The 22176-nt window shown below is 45.3% G+C and overlaps 2 protein-coding genes across 2 annotated transcripts in view; both read left to right on the top strand.

Annotated features, from left to right (window-relative positions):
- Positions 1-21561, top strand: part of LOC117518147 (interleukin-12 receptor subunit beta-2-like) — a 97479-nt gene extending 75918 nt beyond the window's left edge. The window contains 4 exon segments of the mRNA XM_034179207.1: positions 12200-12340; positions 12431-12518; positions 16816-16903; positions 20858-21561. Coding sequence (XP_034035098.1) covers positions 12200-12340; positions 12431-12518; positions 16816-16903; positions 20858-21376 — 836 coding nt within the window. The 3' untranslated portion in view covers positions 21377-21561.
- Positions 21493-22176, top strand: part of LOC117518145 — a 27460-nt gene continuing 26776 nt past the window's right edge. Inside the window, exons 1-2 of the mRNA XM_034179206.1 lie at positions 21493-21504; positions 21804-21961. Coding sequence (XP_034035097.1) covers positions 21493-21504; positions 21804-21961 — 170 coding nt within the window. The remainder of the gene's footprint in view (positions 21505-21803; positions 21962-22176) is intronic.

Raw genomic sequence — 22176 nt, 5'->3', positions numbered from 1 at the left:
GCTTTGAAGGATTTCTTCAAAACTACTTCACAGATTATCACCAAAATTGTTGGGGAAAGTGTAGTGACACGGACCCACAACAGGGGGCGCAAATGAGCGGTCAATAGATGAGCCAATGGGTAACAATTTAATGTTGTGAATGTGCACAACGATGATACAGACAATCACAGAATCTGACAGCAGTCAATACACCAAGGTGACGTGTGGGCAGGCTCGAGGATAGAAGACGTCTGTCCTGAGAAGAGCCGGAACCACACGATTTCCACCGCCACAGAACCCGGAGAATACTGGAGCCGCCAAGTCCCGAATTCCCAGGTGACCACCGTCCCCGACTGTCGGATCTGGTACTGCTGGCGAGGAGCACAAACAGTGAGATGTGGGTGTGTGCACACCCAGTAACAAAAACAGTCAGAAGGTGGAAAGTCACCTCCACCTCTAATCACACACACGTGCAGCTCCTGTCTAACCACTTATCTGGTTGGGGTGTGAAGCGAAGCCGTCGCTGATCACACCAAACGCCAATCCCACAGATAAGGAAACACTTACAGGAAAACAGCTGCAAAGAAGTTCAGACTATTAGTCAGTGTTTTCAGTTTAGCAGAGAATTACCTTCACAGGTAGATGATATCTCGGCAGCGAGGTGGAGATGACATCTGGCTTTTATGGAGTGATGAAATGAAGATGGGTGACAGCTGTCATGAGTTGATGTGTGACAGCTGTCACTCCTGGTTGTGTCCGTGGCGGCAGCGCCCTCTCGTGCCTGAAGCCCGCATTTCAGGCAGGGCGCCCTCTGGTGGTGGGCCAGCAGTATCTCCTCTTCTGGCGGCCCACACAACAGGACCCCCCCTCAACGGGCGCCTCCTGGCGCCCGACCAGGCTTGTCCGGGTGACGTCGGTAGAAGTCGGCCAGGAGGTCCGGGTCCAGGATGAAGCTCCTCTTCACCCAGGAGCGTTCTTCAGGTCCATACCCCTCCCAGTCCACCAGATACTGAAACCCCCGGCCCTTCCGACGGACGTCCAGGAGCCTGCGAACCGTCCATGCAGGCTCCCCATCGATGATCCGGGCAGGAGGCGACGCTGGTCCGGGAGCACAGAGGGGTGAGGTGTGGTGTGGCTTGATCCAGGAAACATGAAAAACCAGGTGGACCCGCAGTGAAGCTGGGAGCTGGAGCTTCACTGCGGCCGGACTGAGGACTTTGAGGATCTTGAATGGACCAATATACCTGTCCTTGAGTTTGGGTGAGTCCACTTGGAGGGGGATGTCCTTCGTTGAAAGCCACACCTCCTGCCCGGGCTGGTAAGCAGGGGCCGGGGAACGCCGGCAGTCTGCATGGGCCTTAGCCCTCGTCCGGGCCTTCAACAAGGCAGAACGGGCGGTGCGCCACACCCGACGGCATCTTCGCAGGTGGGCCTGGACCGAGGGCACACCGACCTCTCCCTCCACCACGGGGAGCAATGGGGGCTGGTACCCCAGACACACCTCAAATGGGGAGAGGCCGGTGGCAGAGGACACCTGGCTGTTATAGGCGTACTCGATCCAGGCCAGATGGTGACTCCAGGCCAACGGGTGCGCGGATGTAACACAGCGGAGGGCCTGTTCAAGTTCTTGGTTGGCCGCTCTGCCTGTCCATTCGTCTGAGGGTGATACCCGGACGAGAGGCTCACGTTGGCCCCCAGTTCTCTGCAGAAACTCCTCCAAACTTGTGAGGAGAACTGAGGACCACGGTCCGAGACAATGTCAGTTGGTATCCCATGCAGACGTATGACGTGGTGGACCAGGAGGTCTGCTGTCTCCTGGGCCGTAGGGAGCTTCGGAAGGGCCACGAAATGGGCCGCCTTGGAGAAACGGTCCACTATCGTGAAGATGGTCATCATGCCCTGGGACGGCGGGAGGCCCGTGACAAAGTCCAGGCCAATGTGAGACCAGGGGTGACGAGGCACCAGAAGCGGTTGCAGAAGCCCTTGTGTCTTGGAGTGGTCTGCCTTGCCCCTGGCACAGGTGGTGCAGGCCTGGACATACTCCCGGACGTCGGCCTCCATGGACGCCCACCAGAAGCGCTGCCGGACAACTGCCACGGTCCTACGCACCCCTGGATGACAGGAGAGCTTGGACCCGTGACAGAAGTCCAAGACTGCAGCTCTGGCCTCTGGTGGGACGTATAAACGGTTCTTTGGTCCAGTTCCGGGGTCCGGGCTCCGTGCCAGGGCCTCCCGGACGGTCTTCTCCACTTCCCAGGTGAGGGTGGCCACGATAGTGGACTCCGGAATGATGGGCTCCGGTGGATCCGACAGCTCAGTCTTGACCTCATCTTCATGCACCCGGGACAAGGCATCCGATCTCTGGTTCTTGGTCCCGGGGCGGTAGGTGATTCGGAAGTCAAAAACGCCCGAAGAACAGTGACCAGCGGACTTGCCTGGGGTTCAGCCGCTTGGCGGTCCTGATATACTCCAGGTTCGTGAAAACCGTGAACGGCACAGACGCTCCCTCCAATAGGTGTCTCCACTCCTCAAGAGCCTCTTTCACTGCAAGGAGTTCTCGATTGCCGACATCATAGTTCCGTTCAGCTGGGGTCAACCTGCGAGAAAAGTAGGTACACGGGTGAAGAACCTTATCGGTCTCTCCGCTCTGGGATAGCACGGCTCCTATCCCTGAGTCAGAGGCGTCCACTTAAACCACGAACTGGCGGCTAGGGTCGGGCTGCACCAGAACTGGTGCAGACGAGAACCGGCGTTTCAACTCCTTGAACGCGGCTTCGCACCGATCCGACCAGGTGAAGGGGACTTTTGTTGAGGTCAGAGCTGTCAGCGGGCTAACTACCTGACTGTAGCCCTTAATGAACCTCCTGTAGAAACTTGCAAAGCCGAGGAACTGTTGCAGCTTCCTACGGCTTGTTGGTTGGGGCCAATCTCTCACCGCCGCAACCTTGGCCGGATCAGGGGTGACGGAGTTGGAGGAGATGATGAACCCCAGGAAGGACAAAGAGGTGCGGTGAAACTCACCCTTCACAAACAGCCGGTTCTCCAACAACCGCTGCAGGACCTGACGTACATGCTGGACATGAGTCTCAGGGTCCGGGGAAAAGATGAGTATGTCATCCAGATATACGAAGACGAATCGGTGCAGGAAGTCCCGCAAGACGTCATTAACCAAAGCTTGGAACGTCGCGGGGGCGTTAGTGAGGCCGAACGGCATGACCAGGTACTCAAAATGACCTAATGGGGTGTTGAATGCCGTCTTCCATTCATCTCTCTTCCGGATCCGAACCAGGTGGTACGCATTCCTGAGGTCCAGTTTGGTGAAAATTTGGGCTCCATGCAGGGGCGTGAACACTGAATCCAACAGGGGTAAAGGGTATCGATTACGAACCGTTATGTCGTTCAGCCCCCTGTAATCAATGCATGGACGGAGTCCGCCATCTTTCTTGCCCACAAAAAAGAAACCTGCACCCATTGGGGAGGTGGAATTCCGGATCAACCCGGCAGCTAATGAGTCCCGGATGTAGGTCTCCATTGATTCGCGCTCGGGACGTGAGAGATTGTACAGCCTGCTGGACGGGAACTCAACGCCCGGGACCAAATCAATGGCACAATCGTATGGACGGTGCGGGGGAAGGGTGAGCACCAGATCCTTGCTGAAGACATCAGCAAGATCGTGGTACTCAACCGGCACCGCCGTCAGATTGGGAGGGACTTTAACCTCCTCATTACCGTTTACACCGGGAGGAACCGAGGATCCTAAACAATTCCGGTGGCAGGTTTCGCTCCACTGAGCCACAACCCCAGACGGCCAATCAATCCGGGGATTGTGTTTAATCATCCATGGGAAGCCCAAAATCATGCGGGAGGTAGAAGGAGTTACAAAAAACTCAATCTCCTCCCGGTGATTCCCAGACACTACCAGGGTTACAGGTAGTGTCTTGTGTGTGATAAAAGGGAGAAGAGTGCCATCTAGTGCTCGCACCTTCACTGGCGAAGAAAGCACCACCAGAGGGAGCCATACCTCCCTTGCCCATCTGCTATCCAGCAGATTCCCTTTTGACCCCGTGTCCACCAGTGCTGGGGCTTGAAGGGTTAAATCCCCGCTCAGGATTGTAACTGGGAGTCGTGTTGAAAGATGTGTATGACCCACATGAATGTTTTGACCCCCCCTCAGCCCAGTCTCTAAGGGCGGGCATTTGTGTTTTGACCGTTTGTCAGTCATATTCCAGCCGGATCTCGCAGCCGTGATGCGGAAGTCGACTGCATATTCGGCTGCGCTGCGGCGCCCCTGTCTCATTGACAGCAGCACGGTAGACGCGGTTTCGCCTCTGTTGGGGTGATCAAAAACAGTTCTGAGCTCCCTCACAAACCCAGTATAAGAGGCAAGGAGCCGTGAACCTTGTCCCAAAGCACTGTAGCCCAAGCGCGTGCCTCACCTCGAAGCAAATTAATCACGTAAGCCACCTTACTGGCGTCAGACGCGTACATCACGGGACGCTGTGCAAAGACGAGCGAACACTGCATAAGAAAGTCCGCGCACGTCTCCACACAACCTCCATACGGCTCTGGGGGGCTTATGTATGCTTCAGGGGATGGTGAGGGGGGGTCGTTGAATGACCAGTGGAATGTCTATATTCGGCACCGGATCGGCAGGAGGAGGAGCTGCAGCAGCGCCCTGAGCGCGCGCTTCCACCTGCGCGGTGAGAGCCTCCATCCTGCGATTAAGGATGATGTTTTGCTCGGTCATCAGGTCCATCCGAGCGGTAAAGGCGGTGAGGATATGCTGCAACTCACCAATCACGCCTTCAGCCGACGCCTGTGCACCCTGCTCTTCCATTGGCTGTCCAACAGATGGTTGACGCCCCTCGGGATCCATGACGTGGCTGAGATATCCTGTTGGGGAAAGTGTAGTGACACGGACCCACACGGACCCACAACAGGGGGCGCAAATGAACGGTCAATAGATGAGCCAAAAGGTAACAATTTAATGTTGTGAATGTGCACAACGATGATACAGACAATCACAGAATCTGACAGCAGTCAATACACCAAGGTGACGTGTGGGCAGGCTCGAGGATAGAAGACGTCTGTCCTGAGAAGAGCCGGAACCACACGATTTCCACCGCCACAGAACCCGGAGAATACTGGAGCCGCCAAGTCCCGAATTCCCAGGTGACCACCGTCCCCGACTGTCGGATCTGGTACTGCTGGCGAGGAGCACAAACAGTGAGATGTGGGTGTGTGCACACCCAGTAACAAAAACAGTCAGAAGGTGGAAAGTCACCTCCACCTCTAATCACACACACGTGCAGCTCCTGTCTAACCACTTATCTGGTTGGGGTGTGAAGCGAAGCCGTCACTGATCACACCAAACGCCAATCCCACAGATAAGGAAACACTTACGGGAAAACGGCTGCAAAGAAATTCAGACTATTAGTCAGTGTTTTCAGTTTAGCAGAGAATTACCTTCACAGGTAGATGATATCTCGGCAGCGAGGTGGAGATGACATCCGGCTTTTATGGAGTGATGAAATGAAGATGGGTGACAGCTGTCATGAGCTGATGTGTGACAGCTGTCACTCCCGGTTGTGTCTGTGGCAGCAGCGCCCTCTCGTGCCTGAAGCCCGTACTTCAGGCAGGGCGCCCTCTGGTGGTGGGCCAGCAGTACCTCCTCTTCTGGCGGCCCACACAACAAAAATTTCACAACAGATAGATATTAGGCCATGAAATCCAGATTGCTCTTGTTTATTTATTTATTTCTTGACATTTATTTACAGCAATGAAATGCTTTCATTTCTACTCTACCTGAGCTGTGCTCATGGCAGATCAGCTCATAGTAACTTAAGCTTTGTTTTACCCAGTCAGATTTCCCCTTGCTGTCTCCAGGTAAAACATTTCGAGACTGTTGGATTTTATGCTTCTGGGTATTTTTTTTTTTTTTTTGAAGGGTTTTTTTTTTTGTCACATTTTTACTTGCCTCTGCTTCTGAGAAGTGATGGCTTTGATAGGAAACCTGTGTATTATAGAACCATGTTGTTGAACTCTTTATGAAGAAACATGGACTTTTTCTTCAAGGGATGAGCAGCATTGGCAAGTTTTTAAAGGTATATTTACATGCTTTGAATTACTGATGCTGGTGTGGTATGTCTGTGTCAGTGTGTCAGTGGCATGTGCACATTTGTCCAACAGCTTGGCTGGAATCTGTTGCATTTGATTTGTGATATTTGTGTTTATGGCATTTTTTGCTTAGTTGGTGGTCATATCAGCTGTTACGAGCTTTTTATTGTTTCTTTGGTTTTTGACAGTGATTTGAGATATACGTATATTAGTGGAACAGATAACTGTAACAATTGTTCAAATCTGGTTACAAGCACCAAAATTTGACTGTGTATACCTTTGGTATATATTTTAGACAAGTAATGTTAGCCATTTGAATTTTCAATCGGGGGCCAAATAGGAATCAATGAAGGATTGCACAGGAGTCAAAATTAAAAAAATGTTCCAATCATATTGAAAGCTATACCACATTATGTGTCTGATCATAACTATTCCAAAAAGGTATAGTTTGGACTATCTATGACTGAATGTTATGGAGTTATGGGGTAAAAACAGCAAGAATGGTGACAAAGTTCAGTTTCAGTTTGTACAGGGGTCAGAAGTTAAAGTTGCTCCAATTTTGGTAAAAAGTGGTGCAAATTATTGGTTGCGTTGATAGGATTAACAAATTGAATAGTTTTGACTGTGTTGAATGCTTGGTTTGGAAGGTAAAGGTCAAACAATGTCAACGTCCATTGGATTCTATGGCATGTGACATATGTTACCCCGTAACATGAAAACTAAGCATGACACATGGTGCATTCCTTTATAAAACCCTATTAACTCAACCACTAATTTGCATCATGTTTTACAATAATTGGAGCAACTTTAACTTAAAGCATGAATATGTCCCTGGTGTCCTTATAGGTGTTTTCCATCTGATACAGGCAAGCAAAGCACGTTACAATTATGGCTCACATTCAGACACCAAAGTCAGGGTGCTGCTGTGCAAGGGGCTTAACTGCAAACCAAGAACAATGTGGGGATTGACAACCTTGTTCAAGGGCATTTTATTGAGATCCCTGTCTGAATGGAGAATTGAACTGATGATCTTCTGGTCACAATCCCACTTCTGTAACAGTTAGGCGAGGGCCGGCACAAGCCTTTATGAGGCCTTAAGCAGAATTTCATTTGGGGGGCCCCCCTACCATCACCTCAGCACCAGATGCCTCATTATTCCATAGGCTACACTGTTATGTGTGCAACGTACCCACAATCCTTAGCATTACTTGTAATTATCTTACATCATACAGGTGTCATTCTTGTTTTTAACCTTAAAGGGGTAGCAAACTCATAAATATGTTTTAATTAACTTCTACATACACAGTGATGTATAAGTATGGCTCATTAACTTAACTATTTGAAAGTAACATCAGCAGGCAGGAGACTGCATTTATAGTAAACACGTTAAATAGTTTAATTTCTTTCAGATGTGCAATGGTGTGCAAAATGTTCAATATCTAAATACAAAATAGAATCAAATGACATTCACATTATCTTACAGAAAAATAAAGTTGTAATCAAAATTAAATACTTAAATAACAAATACAATACTTAAATAATCTCCAAAATGAACATAGAAATCCACAACATAACAGCAATGTGTGTGCACAGCAATGCACAAACATTGAAACTGGGGGCTATTGCTTTAACTTTGGCCGGCAAACCATTGAGAGCTGAGCTACTTTTCCCCACCTTTTGCACCAAATTAATCTGAGGAGTTGATCTGCCCTGCTGTTTAACTCTAAGTTTTTCTTCGTAAGGAAGACTATCAAATGGCTTCGCCAAAATCCGGTCCACAACATTCAAATTGTCTGCCATTATGTGCAGCTTGCTAGCTCGCTAGCTGGGACTGGCGCGAGGCTAGTGTGAAGTTTGTCCGCCTGTGAGTGCTTTGTGACGGTGAAGGAGCTCAGCAGCACCCGCTGCTCGGTAGGGACAGAAACTGCGATAGAAGTCAGAAAGAGTGATAGAAGTCAGTCTCCAAACACAAGCAGCTACAAAAAAAAAAACACACCAGAAATAGAAGCTCGATTTTGTCGCTAGTCGTTTTTAAAAAATAAAATGCCGCTAATAGGATTAGGAAAGTCTCCGGTTCAAAAAATGCTCCTACGGATGTTTACACCAAAAGATCGCTGATTCGCTCATTTCGCTGTCAATCAAAAAGGGATTCAGCCTCAGACAGATCATCCAATCATCATTCAGAAGCTGAGCGTCCGGGCCAGCCCACTGCCCCATAGACCCCAGACACGCTGAGCGTCCGATGGGCGGGACAAAGCCCAGCATTTATCCAATGACTCGTCTCGTTTCGCGCATGCTTTGTGTCGCTATTGAAGTCTGTGGACGCTCAGCGTCCACACTTACTGTGAAGCTGCGGGTTTGAGTGAGAGGAAAGCCGCGTCGTTACCAGTGATAAGAAGCTGATTCTGAACAAAAGTTGAGCGCGTTGTAGCGCATATTTAGTCAATGACATGTACACACAACAGTATATATTTGATCACTTATTTGACATTTTAGGGGAAGCTGAGCTTCCCTTGCAGTCTTAAAGCAATCGCCTCTGACTTTAAGACACCTAAAGCACTTTACACTAAACGAACGGAGCATTTCGCAAATAATGACAACAAAAATTGTAATATTGGACATGCAAACCTACCTTTGTCTTGTTGTTTTTTCTCGTCTTCCAACTTTTTTTCTTTTCTCCGCTCCAGAGGGATAATTTCTTTTCTGAGATATGACTTGCACTCACTTCATTCCTCACGATTAGTCATCGACCACCTGACCAAGCGGTGCATCTAAATTTGCCCAACGGTGGCAGCAGCCAACAGGAGGCATCAATTAACCTAGTATTGGTATTTTGTCAAAATTAAATTTTTATTTTCGGGTGTAATACAATTTCGTTTAAATTAGTCAATATTATTTTAATTTTCATTTATATATTTACTTTATCACAACGTCTCGGTGCTCTCGGGGCCCCCTGGTGGCGTGGAGGCCCTAAGCGACCGCGTAGTTGGCGTATGCCTTGGGCCGGCTCTGAGCTAGCCTATGCCATCTCCAAACCTTACTGAAGTTTAATATTTTCTCATTTGTAATTACTTGTTTCCCACTCCCCCTAAAGTACTGCCAGAATATGATTAAGTCTAGTGATTGCAGTTACAAAAAAACAGAAAATGTTATTTTCTGTACAAAACAGGGCTTAGTCTGTTGTGAAAGTGTAGGAACACGGACCCACAACAGGGGGCGCAATGAACGGACAATGGAGAAGGTAAATAACAAGGTTTACTATTGTGAAACGAGTACAACCAATATAACAATCAACAATTTGGGGTCGAATCCGCTGGTGTCGTGTGGGCAGGCTCGAAGGTAGGAGACGTCCGTCTCAGTCGAACCGGAACCACCCAGATCTCCTCTGCCACCGAACCCTGGAAATACTGGAACCGCCAAGTCCCGAATTCCCAGGTGGCCACTGCCTCCGCTCGTCGGATCCGGTACTGCTGGCGGGAGAGAGCAACAACACACAGGTGTGGATGCGACCGCACCCAGTAACGGAGAGGGGAGAAGCCGCCTCCACCTCTTGTCAAAGTACAGCAGGAAGGTGAGTACTTATCCAAGCAATGAAGCTATCAGTAGTCAACAATCCTGAAAAGGTTTAACAAGTTTAGCTGGTTGTTCTGAATATAAATGCAGAGAATATTACCTCAGTCTTAGGCGATATCTCGGCACTGAGGTGGAGACGCCGTCCTCCTGATATACCTCTGTGCTGAGTGGAACAGCTGTGTCTGGTGATGGGTGACAGCTGTCACCCAGGCTACTCCCATAAGGCGGCAGCGCCCTCTGGTGCCTGGAGCCCGCACTCCAGGCAGGGCGCCCTCTGGTGGTGGTGGGCCAGCAGTACCTCCTCTTCAGCGGCCCACACAACATAGTCTCTCAAAAAGAATGATTGAATATTTGAGTAAGCGAATATTTTTAATGAATACCTCATAAAAACAACGCCATGAACTTCAGATTTTGCAAAATAGGAAATATTAATATAAATCCTCCTGTAGAGATGTTAGACATCTCCAGTGCCATGGTTCTTGTGGTTGATTTTCCAGTTGACTACAAAGCAGCAAATTCTGGTGAGACTGCAAAGGCCATAGAACAGGTGAAGACAGTGAAAGCTCCAGAGATCTCTGGCACTGGAACTGAGCTCCCCCAAGGCAGGTGGAAATGCTGTTCTTCTGGCAATGCAAACAATATTTATTTCAATCTGGGAAACAGGTATCATCCCTGCAAACTGGAAAAAGGGACTTGTCACACTGTGGAAAGGAAAGGGTGATTGGCTGGACTGCAGCAACTATAAGGGTGTTGCACTGCTCTCTGTACTTGAGGAAAGTGCTTGGAACAACTTTTTGAATTCACACCTGAGAAGTTAACTGCTGACCATATCTGAGCTCTGTAAGTACTCAGTGAATGCAAGTGCAAATATCGCCAGAGCTTTAATTCTTTCTTTCTTTCTTTCTTTCTTGAGCCAATATTGATTTTTTCCCAAAGCATTTTATTTGATTGACCAGGATGCTCTCTGGAACATCCTGTGAATCTGGCGGATGTCCAAGAAGTTGCTGAATCTCTTAGTTGGTCTGTACATGAATAAAGTAAGTGGTCTATGTAGTGGAGGCAGAATATTTCTCAGTGAAAAATAGATCTGTTCTGGCCCCTGTACTGTTCAGTGCTTGGATGGACTGGGTGTTGGTAGTGGTCGGTAGGTTTACTGACCTTGACTTTGCAGATGATGCTATGCTATATTTGCAAACTGTTTTTCTTTTTTACTTCCACTTTTGATACTGTATGTGCTTCACTGTGTGCTGCTGAAACTGAAACTGAAGGCTGCTGAAACCTCAGTTTCCCTGAGAGAGTCTTCCCAAGGGATCAATAAAGTTCTATCTAATCTAATCTAATCTTTGCCAAATCAGTGTATACACTGGTTGCAGCCCTAGAGAAAGCTGAGTAAGGAATCAGAAAGCCTTGGTTTATGATTGTCCTGATAAAGACTAAGATGTCATCTTTCATTGACTTCCTGGACTAGGTCATTAGAATGGTATCTGTGTGTGGAAAAAGTGTTGAGTTTGCAGATACATTCACTTATCTCTACAGTGAAATTCATGTCCCCAGGTCATCAAATCAATTACACACCATACTTATATATAGTCTTGGAATTCAGTGTGGTGTTTGCATGTTTAGTCTGAGGTACTCTGAAGGTACTTGGGGTTCCTACCCCACTCCAAACACATGCAGGCTATGTTGTGAGAGGTTTTCTGGCAAGTAAATTGATCACATGTAAGCAGATCATTTATGAAAGGATCAGCCGTAGAACAAAACTGTCAAGGTGAAGTAGTTAAGGGCATCGTTCTTTCCCATCACACCTTCTCCTTCCATCCATGGTTTAACTGTCTGCCACTTACAGCCATCATGTGAAAGCAGCAAAAGCAATGTAAACTACACCCATGGTGCAAAACCTTTTTGTTTGTATGAGGGTTTATCCTTTTTAAAATGTGTCTTTTTTTTTTTTTTTGCCCCTCCAGTCAGGTCACATTTGGGTGCATATTTTTGCAGATTGGGTGGTGTGGATGGACTCTCCTGACCTACACATCCCGCCTGCACATTGCTTTGTACTGGGTAGTAACAGTGGGATGACAGATCTCTGAGTGTATGTTATAGACCAATGTGCACTAAGAGTAGCTGCAGCCCTCACAGTCTTTGACAGCCAGGTGACTGTGGATCACGTGGCTGAGCAGGATGTCTATTAACAGCATAACTGGTGATCTGATTGGTGGCTCCTGCCTGTATAGTGAATGACACATTAAACTGCCTAATGCTCCCTGTATGCACATCAATACTTTGCATGTGTGAATGTCGGGCATCATCGATTGAGCCATTTGAGAGTCTTAGATTGGCAACTGTGGCATAAATGCAGTCTTTTAAAATGAATTTAGTAAATGCATGGATTGACCTTTTTCCAGTGTTGGGTTGATTGCGTAATTCTGTATGGTGGTGGTTTGATTTTGTTACTCATATTTACAGCCCGGGTTATTTAAAATCACAGTAAGTGTCTGACAAAAACACTATGGTTTCATGTGCATCCCTTCAGTGACCGTGGCTGCTTCTGGACCCAGAAAGATGTGGCTGGACACTCCTGGAGGACCACTGGCCCTCAAGATGACTGCATCCACCTCAGCAGGAGAAGGACCATCAGGGAACCTGATCTCCTCTCAGCCTGCGCCCCCTACAGGTGTGTCACAAGTGCAGAAAGAATTCATTCTACACAGAAAACAACTTTATCATCTTCACTCTCGTGTGTTTCTACTCTTGTCTACCACAGTTGGCCTCCTGATTGTCATACTTTTCATCATTACCTTCTTCATTGCAATTATAGCCAACCTGCTGTGCTGGAAATGTGTGAGGAAAAGGTAACACAACCTGCCAAGCATTTTATATTAAGAAAGTTGACTGTGGGATTAAATTTCTTGATTGTTTCTTGCCTTCACACAGCTGCTGTTAATTTGACTGGGTTTTGTTCAGTTCATTAAGGAGTTCACTCCTGTGATTGCCTTGATCTCCATGTAGCTGCATTCAACAAAATTAGAAAAGTGTTTTCGCTCCTGTTTTTAATGAGTTGAAGTGTAAAGCGTAAGACTTATTTATGCACACAAATGGCTTATTTATCTCAGTGTTTGAGCACAAATTTGTTCAAATCCATGTTAGTGAGCGATTCATCTATGCCAAGATAATCATCCACCTGGTGCATGTGGCAGATCAACATGCTTTGGGAGCAACGTAATATACCCAGGAAATGAAAAGCATCAAAGCAGTGAGATCCATCCATTTTCCATAGCTGCTTACTCCAATTAAGGGTCAACAGGAGACTGGAGCCTGTCCCAGGAATCAAAAGGTGTGAGGCAGGGTGCACCCTGGACAGGACGCCAGTGTGTTGCAGAGCCACATATAGACAAACAAACACATGCACACACACACCTACAGACAATTTACACTTTCCAATTCATCTAACTTGCTTGTATTTGAATGTGGACGGAAGCTGAAAACACCTGGAGGGAACCCAGGCAGTCATGGGGAGAACGCGCAAATTCCACACAGAAAGACCACAGGTGGGAATGGATCTCATGACCTTTTTGCTGTGCGAGGTCTGACATTTCCGTACAGACCGAGCAAGCAAGGTTAATAATTTGTTTATATATATATATATATATATATATATATATATATATATATATATATATATATATATAAACCTACGGTATTGCTCGAATATGAAAGCTGCTGACTGTTTTGGGCTCGCAGTCAGACACCTGTTCGCTTCACTTCCATGAAGAACTTGCTAACAGATGATCTGGTCATTAGCTGGTAAACTTTCAATCTGTGTGTTTTTTCTGGGATACAGGTTTCAGACAAATTGTCATGTTAACCGGTCGGATATGGGAAAATACCAGATCAGAAATCAGCCAATCAAAGCATGCATAACATTGCAACCATATAATAAAAGTTTATATTATCACTTATCTATACTTATTTTCAGCAGTACATGCAGGGAGCTTCAAGGAACCACACATAGTCAGAGTAGTTTTTCTTTTTCTTTTTTTTACTGTATATGATTTCATATTATGACTTCTTTGTGATATGAACTTACTTGTACCAGTCAGTCAGTATAAACTTATGATCAAATCTACGTATAGCCACAATAGTAGAGGAGATATCGAGGTAATTTTTTTTTTACAAAATTTTACTTGACTTTGACCTTGATCTTTGAACAATGTGTTCCCAAAGTTGATCATCAGAAGATAATAACTCATATTCCCACCAAGTTTAGCGAAAATCCATTCTGCCACTTTTTAGTTATTTTGTTCTCACTCACACACACACACACACACCCACACACACACACACACACACACACACACACACACACACACACACACACACACACACACACACACACACACACACACACTAAGTGCACATTTTACACATGAGCAGTTACAATACACTGCTCATAAAGCAGGGCTCAGGATAATAAATATCATCTGCTCTTTGAGCTGATTTGTTGAACTGTGATAAAAACAGGGAAGGTTTCAAGTCTTTAGAAAATACATTTGTCTTCTTGTTGATTTGAGCAATTTCACACTCATTGTGATTGTAGTGCAGTGGGAGAGTTGTTTGGTAATCAGGTGGTGTGGGTTCAAATCTTGTGAGTGGTGTTTTTTTATCAGGGTTGTTTAACTGTGGGGTTCTGTATTGCGTCCCCCTTTATGTATTATTTATATTAACCCAGTGATATTCACTAATTATACAGCTGGTTTTTATTTCATTTTCCTCCAAATCAGCAGCGTGATGTGGTGCAGCTCGTTCCATAGAACACAATGCGAGCAGCTGCAGCAGTGTGAGCTGCTGTTCCTGCTTGAGAGACGCCTTTGCGTGCACAAACCATCGCGCCGGCGTCGTGCACGCCTGTCCATCGGTGCGATGTTTCGTGATGCGCAAATTCGAAGTGTTTTGCACTGTTTTGCCATATTTGTCCAAACGTCGTCCAATCTTCGCACTATATGTGAAGGGGAAATGGGGATTTGTTTTCTAAAATTCTCAAATCAGCATAACAAAACTTGACAAATGTTTAGAGCTGATCACCAGGACAAAGGTTAAGCTTTTATTTTATGAAGTCAATTTGAAATGAATGGCTTCCTCCTTGGGTGACAACATTTCAGGCTATAGTGGTGGAGTGGTCTCTTAGCGGTGGATGATGTTGCACGTCTATGATTCCTCCATTGCCTTCATCACAATTGTGACCTTCACAACAAAAGGTTGTTAATTCCTAGGTGTTAATTTGGACCTCCTTCCTCAATGATAGAAAATTGATGTGGTCCCAAGCTTGTTAAATATTTGTAAAAATCAACGATACAGTTGATTATGAGAACATGTTTTTTGAGGTAGTACCTCAGGAGGAACTTGATTTGTGTAAACCCCAAAAGTGTGCTCTGAAAACTTATTTAATTAGACCCAAATAATCATTCAGGACTTTTACAAGTAACTCCAACACTTTCTGGAATCTTCAGTGGCGTTTAAAGAGGTATTCATCTTAGTGTATGTAAGTGTATGGACAAACTGCTGGACATTATGGACGATGCCAGTCACCCTCTGCACACCGTCATCATCAACCAGAGGAGCCTCTTCAGACACAGACTGCTCCTTCCCAAGTGCAGGACCAACAGACTGAAAAACTCCTTTGTCCCTCAGGCCATCAGGCCGTACAACTCCTCACTCAGGGGGAGGAGGAGTAACAGGAAGACAGAGGATGGGAAGGAGAGGGACAGTAATAGCCAGTAAACGAGTATTGATCAGTATGTCTGGTATTTATATTTGTGTATTTATATTTATATTGGCAAACTGTTTTTCTTTTTTACTTTCACGTTTGATGCTCTGTGTGCATCTCTGTGTGAGGAGGAGGAGTAACAGGAAGACAGAGGATGGGAAGGAGAGGAAAAGTAGTAGCTAGTAAGCCAATCACAAGCAGTTATTTCTGGTATTTATATTTGTATTTACATTTTGCAAATTGTTTTTTACTTCTACTATTGATACTCTGTATGCTTCTCTGTGTGAGGAGGAGGAGTAACAGGAAGACAGGGGATGGGAAGGAGAGGAACAGTAATAGCTAGTAAGCCAGTGGCAAGCAGTTATTTCTGATATTTCTATTTGTATTTACATTTTGCAAATTGTTTTTTACTTCTACTTTTGGTACATACTCTCACGCGCCACTAAAGCTAGCTAAAAGTGGACGCTCTTGTTTTGGCTGAACAACTATACAGTTTTTGCATATTCTGTGTTAGTACGTGCCAGCGGGCGACGTGCTTGATGAATTCCTGCACAAAAAGTAGTTCCCAGACCTGCAATGACAGTGCGTTTTCATGGGTAACAAAAACATCAGGGGTATATTTGGCACAAGAAGTTATGTATCTCGTGTGTTTTTACGCCTAAATGATCGTAAGTCAATACTCACACTCATCCGGCAGCATCTCCTCATGTTGGCAAATTCAGCACCATTTTGCAAACAATCGGAAACTGGGTCAGGCGAAGGTAGTCCGGCAAGCTCAATCTGTGGGTGAGCTATCCCACAATGCCAAAATAGCAGAGATACCACTCCAACGAGAGCAGCACACTGAGCAGTGTGCTTTTGATACTCTGTGTGCTTCTTACCCTGTATGCTGCTATACAATGTTGCTGGAACTTCAATTTCCCTGAGGGAGTCTTTCCAAGGGATCAGTAAAGTTCAATCTAATCTAATCTAAGTTCTGATCCACAGAAAATCTGATGTCGTGAAGAAAACTGAAATAAATCTACCAACGTAATAAAGCACACAATCCAGCGTAACACAGATATTGTTAACATGGATAGATATTGATAACACGGAATATCAATTGGGGGGGGGATGCCAACTTTTGTATTTTTCACACAGTGGGACCAGAGCAGCTAAAGGCTCCATGATCAACTAGTTTGGAGCTGTGGAAATGCATTTATTTTCCTATAAGCCGTCTCCAACAACATTATTATATTTTAAAGTGTTATTTGTTTATTTGATATATATATATATATATATATATATATATATATATATATATATATATATATATATATATATATATATATAATGATTAGAATTATTATTTGCTCTTTGAAATCTATTTTTTCTTTCTGTCTCAGGATCAAAGAGAAATGTCGAGAATGGGGACCTGCCTGTCTGTCTGAAAACCTAAAATTAGAAAACAGCATCGCCGTCAAACTACTAGAGGTAATTAAAACAAAGCCAAATATACTCAACAAAAATATAAACGCAACACTTTTGGTTTTGCTCCCATTTTGTATGAGATGAACTCAAAGATCTAAAACTTTTTCCACATACACAATATCACCATTTCCCTCAAATATTGTTCACAAACCAGTCTAAATCTGTGATAGTGAGCACTTCTCCTTTGCTGAGATAATCCATCCCACCTCACAGGTGTGCCATACCAAGATGCTGATTAGACACCATGATTAGTGCACAGGTGTGCCTTAGACTGCCCACAATAAAAGGCCACTCTGAAAGGTGCAGTTTTGTTTTATTGGGGGGGGATACCAGTCAGTATCTGGTGTGACCACCATTTGCCTCATGCAGTGCAACACATCTCCTTCGCATCATCCGTGAAGAGAACACCTCACCAACGTGCCAAACGGCAGCGAATGTGAGCATTTGCCCACTCAAATCGGTTACGACGACGAACTGGAGTCAGGTCGAGACCCCGATGAGGACGGCGAGCATGCAGATGAGCTTCCCTGAGACGGTTTCTGACAGTTTGTGCAGAAATTCTTTGGTTATGCAAACCGATTGTTCCAGCAACTGTCCGAGTGGCTGGTCTCAGACGATCTTGGAGGTGAACATGCTGGATGTGGAGGTCCTGGGCTGGTGTGGTTACACGTGGTCTGCGGTTGTGAGGCTGGTTGGATGTACTGCCAAATTCTCTGAAACGCCTTTGGAGACGGCTTATGGTAGAGAAATGAACATTCAATACACGAGCAACAGCTCTGGTTGACATTCCTGCTGTCAGCATGCCAATTGCACGCTCCCTCAAATCTTGCGACATCTGTGGCATTGTGCTGTGTGATAAAACTGCATCTTTCAGAGTGGCCTTTTATTGTGGGCAGTCTAAGGCACACCTGTGCACTAATCATGGTGTCTAATCAGCATCTTGATATGGCACACCTGTGAGGTGGGATGGATTATCTCAGCAAAGGAGAAGTGCTCACTATCACAGATTTAGACTGGTTTGTGAACAATATTTGAGAGAAATGGTGATATTGTATATGTGGAAAAAGTTTTAGATCTTTGAGTTCATCGCATACAAAATGGGAGCAAAACCAAAAGTGTTGCGTTTATATTTTTGTTGAGTATGTTTCTTCTTTTTCTGTAAATGACATTTTCCACAACCTCATCAGCACCAATTTACCAGGCAAATATTTCTTGAAGTACATGATTCTCTTTGTTCTAAGCTGCTCTCCCAAACACATTTCAGAACTGGCTGCATAGCTTTGATTTTGCTTTCCAGGCATTCAAAATCACTTCCCTTCTGCATTACTAAAATTTAAAGGTCAGCATTCAGCTGTGATTCTTTGTATTCCCTTATACCCCCGTCACACTAGAGGTCAAATGAGTCCAAATCCCCTCTGAATTAAATTTCAGCCCACATTCCAGAAGTGTCAAGATGCATTCGGAAACGTCAGACAGCATTGTCAGAGCAGTCTAAACAGTCGGACACGGTCGTGCAGCCACCCTGAATGTTTTGCTCATGTTCAAAACATTTGCGGTGCAGTCGACATGGAAAAATATCAAACGGCAGCCGTGGTGGACTCTACTCTTACAGTATCAAAACAGCAGTCGGAACAGTCTTATTGTGCTCAAGTGACATTCGCCATGGACAGACACGTCCAATCCTGTTGTAAAACTCTGACCGCACAATCAGAATTTCGTAAAATAGGGCATAGCATCCACAAAGCAGACAGATGAAATATCGGGGTTTGACGATTTTATATTTTTACAAAGTCAACAGTTATGTTGATGCGGGACTGACTAAACACTGATGACATCATTAATAAAATTAAATCTAAGGGAAGGCTTTACATTATTTATCTGAAACCACAAATGCATATGGTGACGGCTCATAACACATATTATACAGAAACAACAACACTTGTAGGCTACAAGCTCCATTTTGGCATGAAAGAAGAAAACATTATGTTGTGGATATACAAAAAAAAAAACTAACTCAATATAGGATTCCGTTTGTAGTGCGTGTATCAGAGTGAATATTTTGTGCTAAACTCACCTTATTCACCAGGAGGCTGAAGACATCTGGGCATGCTTTATGAAGCTGTTATAGTTTTGAGAGCCCACTGTGGGCTCGTGTGTCTGGTTGAACCCATGCCTTACTTTGTTGTCATTGTTGTTGCAATTTTATCCAGCGGTGGATAGCAGTGACTGCTGGTGGTCTGCGGAGCTTGAGAGAACCACAGCAGTGATGACTCTAGTGAAGACCTCATTGTCTGCACTTTCAGATTGTCTGTAATTCATTCTTGTATCCAGATTGCACGTTATCGCACATCAACCATGTTAGCATGTCTGAGGAGTATGACACTGCTGGACATGTCCTGATCATCCAGCACCTTCCTGTACTTTCAGATTATCCATCATCTAAAGAGCAATGTGGAGTTGGATACACCCCAAAGGCACTTGCACTGTGACCCCATCGCAGAGAACCACAACAAATTAATGTAAAACAAAGTTTATTGTCTCAGAGTTGGTACTTAGCAACAATTTTTAACAGAATTCTAGGGTCATTCCAGACAGAGATAAGGCACAAAAGTGGTCAGTCCAACAAAGCAACAATCTGTCAAGGGAGAGAGGGAAAAGGATTTTGTCAAAATAGACTATGGTTGATACACAAAGCAACAACATAGCATGTGAAAAAATCTTTTAAGCATCAGACAAAACACTTGGGAGGTCAAAAAGAGCAGGAAGGTTGGTAAACAAGAAGTCAGTAACATGGATAAGACGCAGTGAAATACACTTAATAAAATGAGAAGAAACCCAAACAATCTTGCAGTTAGTGAACATTCTAACTGTGCTTATGAGAATAATTACATGTGGAAGTCTGGAGCCATGTACAGGCAGAAGCCCAAACCTGGAAGAAAATTGAACAAACAGAGCAAACGCCAAAATTAAAGAACTGAGAACAAAACATGGCATGAGGAAGATACTAAATGACGCACAATTTAGCACAAAAATCTGCTAAAACAACAAAACAAGAAAAACAAACCAGGATCTATAAAACCATGATAGCTTGGCCCCCAAATTTTTGGATTCCCTGGTGGGTGGAGAAAGGTGGCAGGAGCGATTTATGACTGAAAAATATCTGCAACTGTCAACGGGGAAATCTACAAAACAGTAGTGACACCAGCTTTGTTGTACGGCTTAGAAACTGTGGCACTAACAAACATGCACGAGGCAGAGCTGAAGAGGCTGCACAGGATTAGGAATTAACATATCAGAGGGACAGCTCAGGTGGGACAGTTTGGAGACAAAGTCAGAGAGGCGAGACTGAGATGGTTTGGACATATGCAGAGGAGGGACCCAGGGTATATAGGGAGAAGGATGCTGAGGATGGAGCCACCAGGCAGGAGGAGAAGAGGGGAATCAAAGAGGAGGTTTATGGATGTGCTGAGGGAGGACATGCAGGTGGTTGGTGTGTCAGAAGAAGATACAGAGGACAGGGTGAGATGGAAAGGATTTATCTGCTGTGGCGACCCCCAACGGGAGCAGCCGGCAGAGGAAGAAGATTCAGCAAAAATGCTATGGTAAATGGGCTACATTCCTATAAAGCTTTTCCAGTCTGAGCGGATGTTCAAAGTGCTTTATGATGATGCCTTTCATTTACACACATGCACATACTAGTGCAACGCACTCAACTGCACATTGGGAGCAACCTTTGGATTAAGGACCTTGTCCAGGGGACTTAAGATTTTCCTGTCTTGCTGGGATTCAAACGGAGGATCCTCGGGTCTTCTTGACATCTTGACAACATTAACAAATAAGTAAAAAAATTTCAGTGATGTAATGGCACATCTGGTGTAACAGCATGTTTGGTGTTTATTCATTACGTCAATGAATTTGTCAAATCTAAGCAGTCTTCCTTGTGCTTTTGGTCCCCAGGACAGCACGGCAGAGCCAACCTTCTGGGTTATCCACAGTGACCCTTCACTGTCCCTTATTGAGGAGATCTCTGAGGAGCAGAGGGAGGACATGTACCCCGTCGTACACACACAAGCCGTTCCACTTGGATCAGGACAGCTCACAGACGAGACGACGGGGGTAGTGTGCACTCCTGAGACGCTTCTTTCCCACAGATCGCTGGAACATGTTTGTTACAAACCTCACACCTGTGCATTACTGCTGTATGAAGAGGAGTCCAAAGAGATGGAGGAGGAGCAGGGGGATGTACCAGCGGGTGACCAGGATGGCAGATGCATGTTTGAAGGAAAATTGCATGGCTTACTGTGCAGCGTGCAGGTGGATTTCTCCAGCGAGTGGAGCTCTGAGGATAACACGGACACACACTCTGTGGATTTACAGCAAAGTGTCTCAGCAGCAGACACTCGTTTGACAGGCAAGACCATCCTGACTGGTGGCTACTTTCCTCAAGGCCCTGCTATGAACAGCACTACAGCCTGAATAAGACTACAACACGAACAGGACAACCTGCACTACAAAAGACATTTTTAAGAAAGCATTAGTCTAACGGCATTTCACCAAGTGATAATCTCAGCGACTTTATGTGTCCAGGGAACATGAGGCCTCCGGTGATCTATAACTGTGATTGATGATGTTTAAGCCAAATAAAAATCTGCTTTGACTGAATTATGGTAGGTATCTCATTAGTAGTGTAATTTTCTAAAAATAGCAGAAATGCCCATTGTTGTGCTTGACAAATCTTTCCCAAAATGATCCCCTGCCAATGTGGTTATATCACCTATTGATGAATGCAGTGCCATCTGAGCGATTGAAGATCACAGGTGTTCCATTTAGGCTTACACCCTTACCCTTTGCACACTGAAGGTCATCCAGATTCTTGAATTGTTTAATGATATATGTGCTGTAGATGGAGAAATATACAAATCCCTTCCAATCTTCATTTGAGAAACTTTGCTTTATCACGACTGGTAAACGATTGTGGCAGGATGCAAATGCAGGACTCGGACTCAAGGCTCAGTATGTAAAAGCAGTTTACATGGGCGAAAAACGGGGTCTGGTACACAGGTATGCAGTCCAACAAGGCAAATAAAAGCAAGAACATCAGGCAGGTACATGGTCGAGAGTACAAGCAAGGGGTTGAAGAACACGAGTGGCAAGAAGGTCGAGAACAAGAAATAGAGGGCTGGAGAGATGGCATAGAGCACATCAATCTGGCGAAGAAACAGGGCAAAAAGAGGATCTTAAATACACCCAAGTGATGAGGTGTAGATTGGGAGCAG

Source organism: Thalassophryne amazonica, chromosome 10 (genome assembly GCF_902500255.1).
Source record: "Thalassophryne amazonica chromosome 10, fThaAma1.1, whole genome shotgun sequence".
Taxonomy (NCBI): domain Eukaryota; kingdom Metazoa; phylum Chordata; class Actinopteri; order Batrachoidiformes; family Batrachoididae; genus Thalassophryne; species Thalassophryne amazonica.
This window is presented reverse-complemented; position numbering and strand designations above follow the sequence as displayed.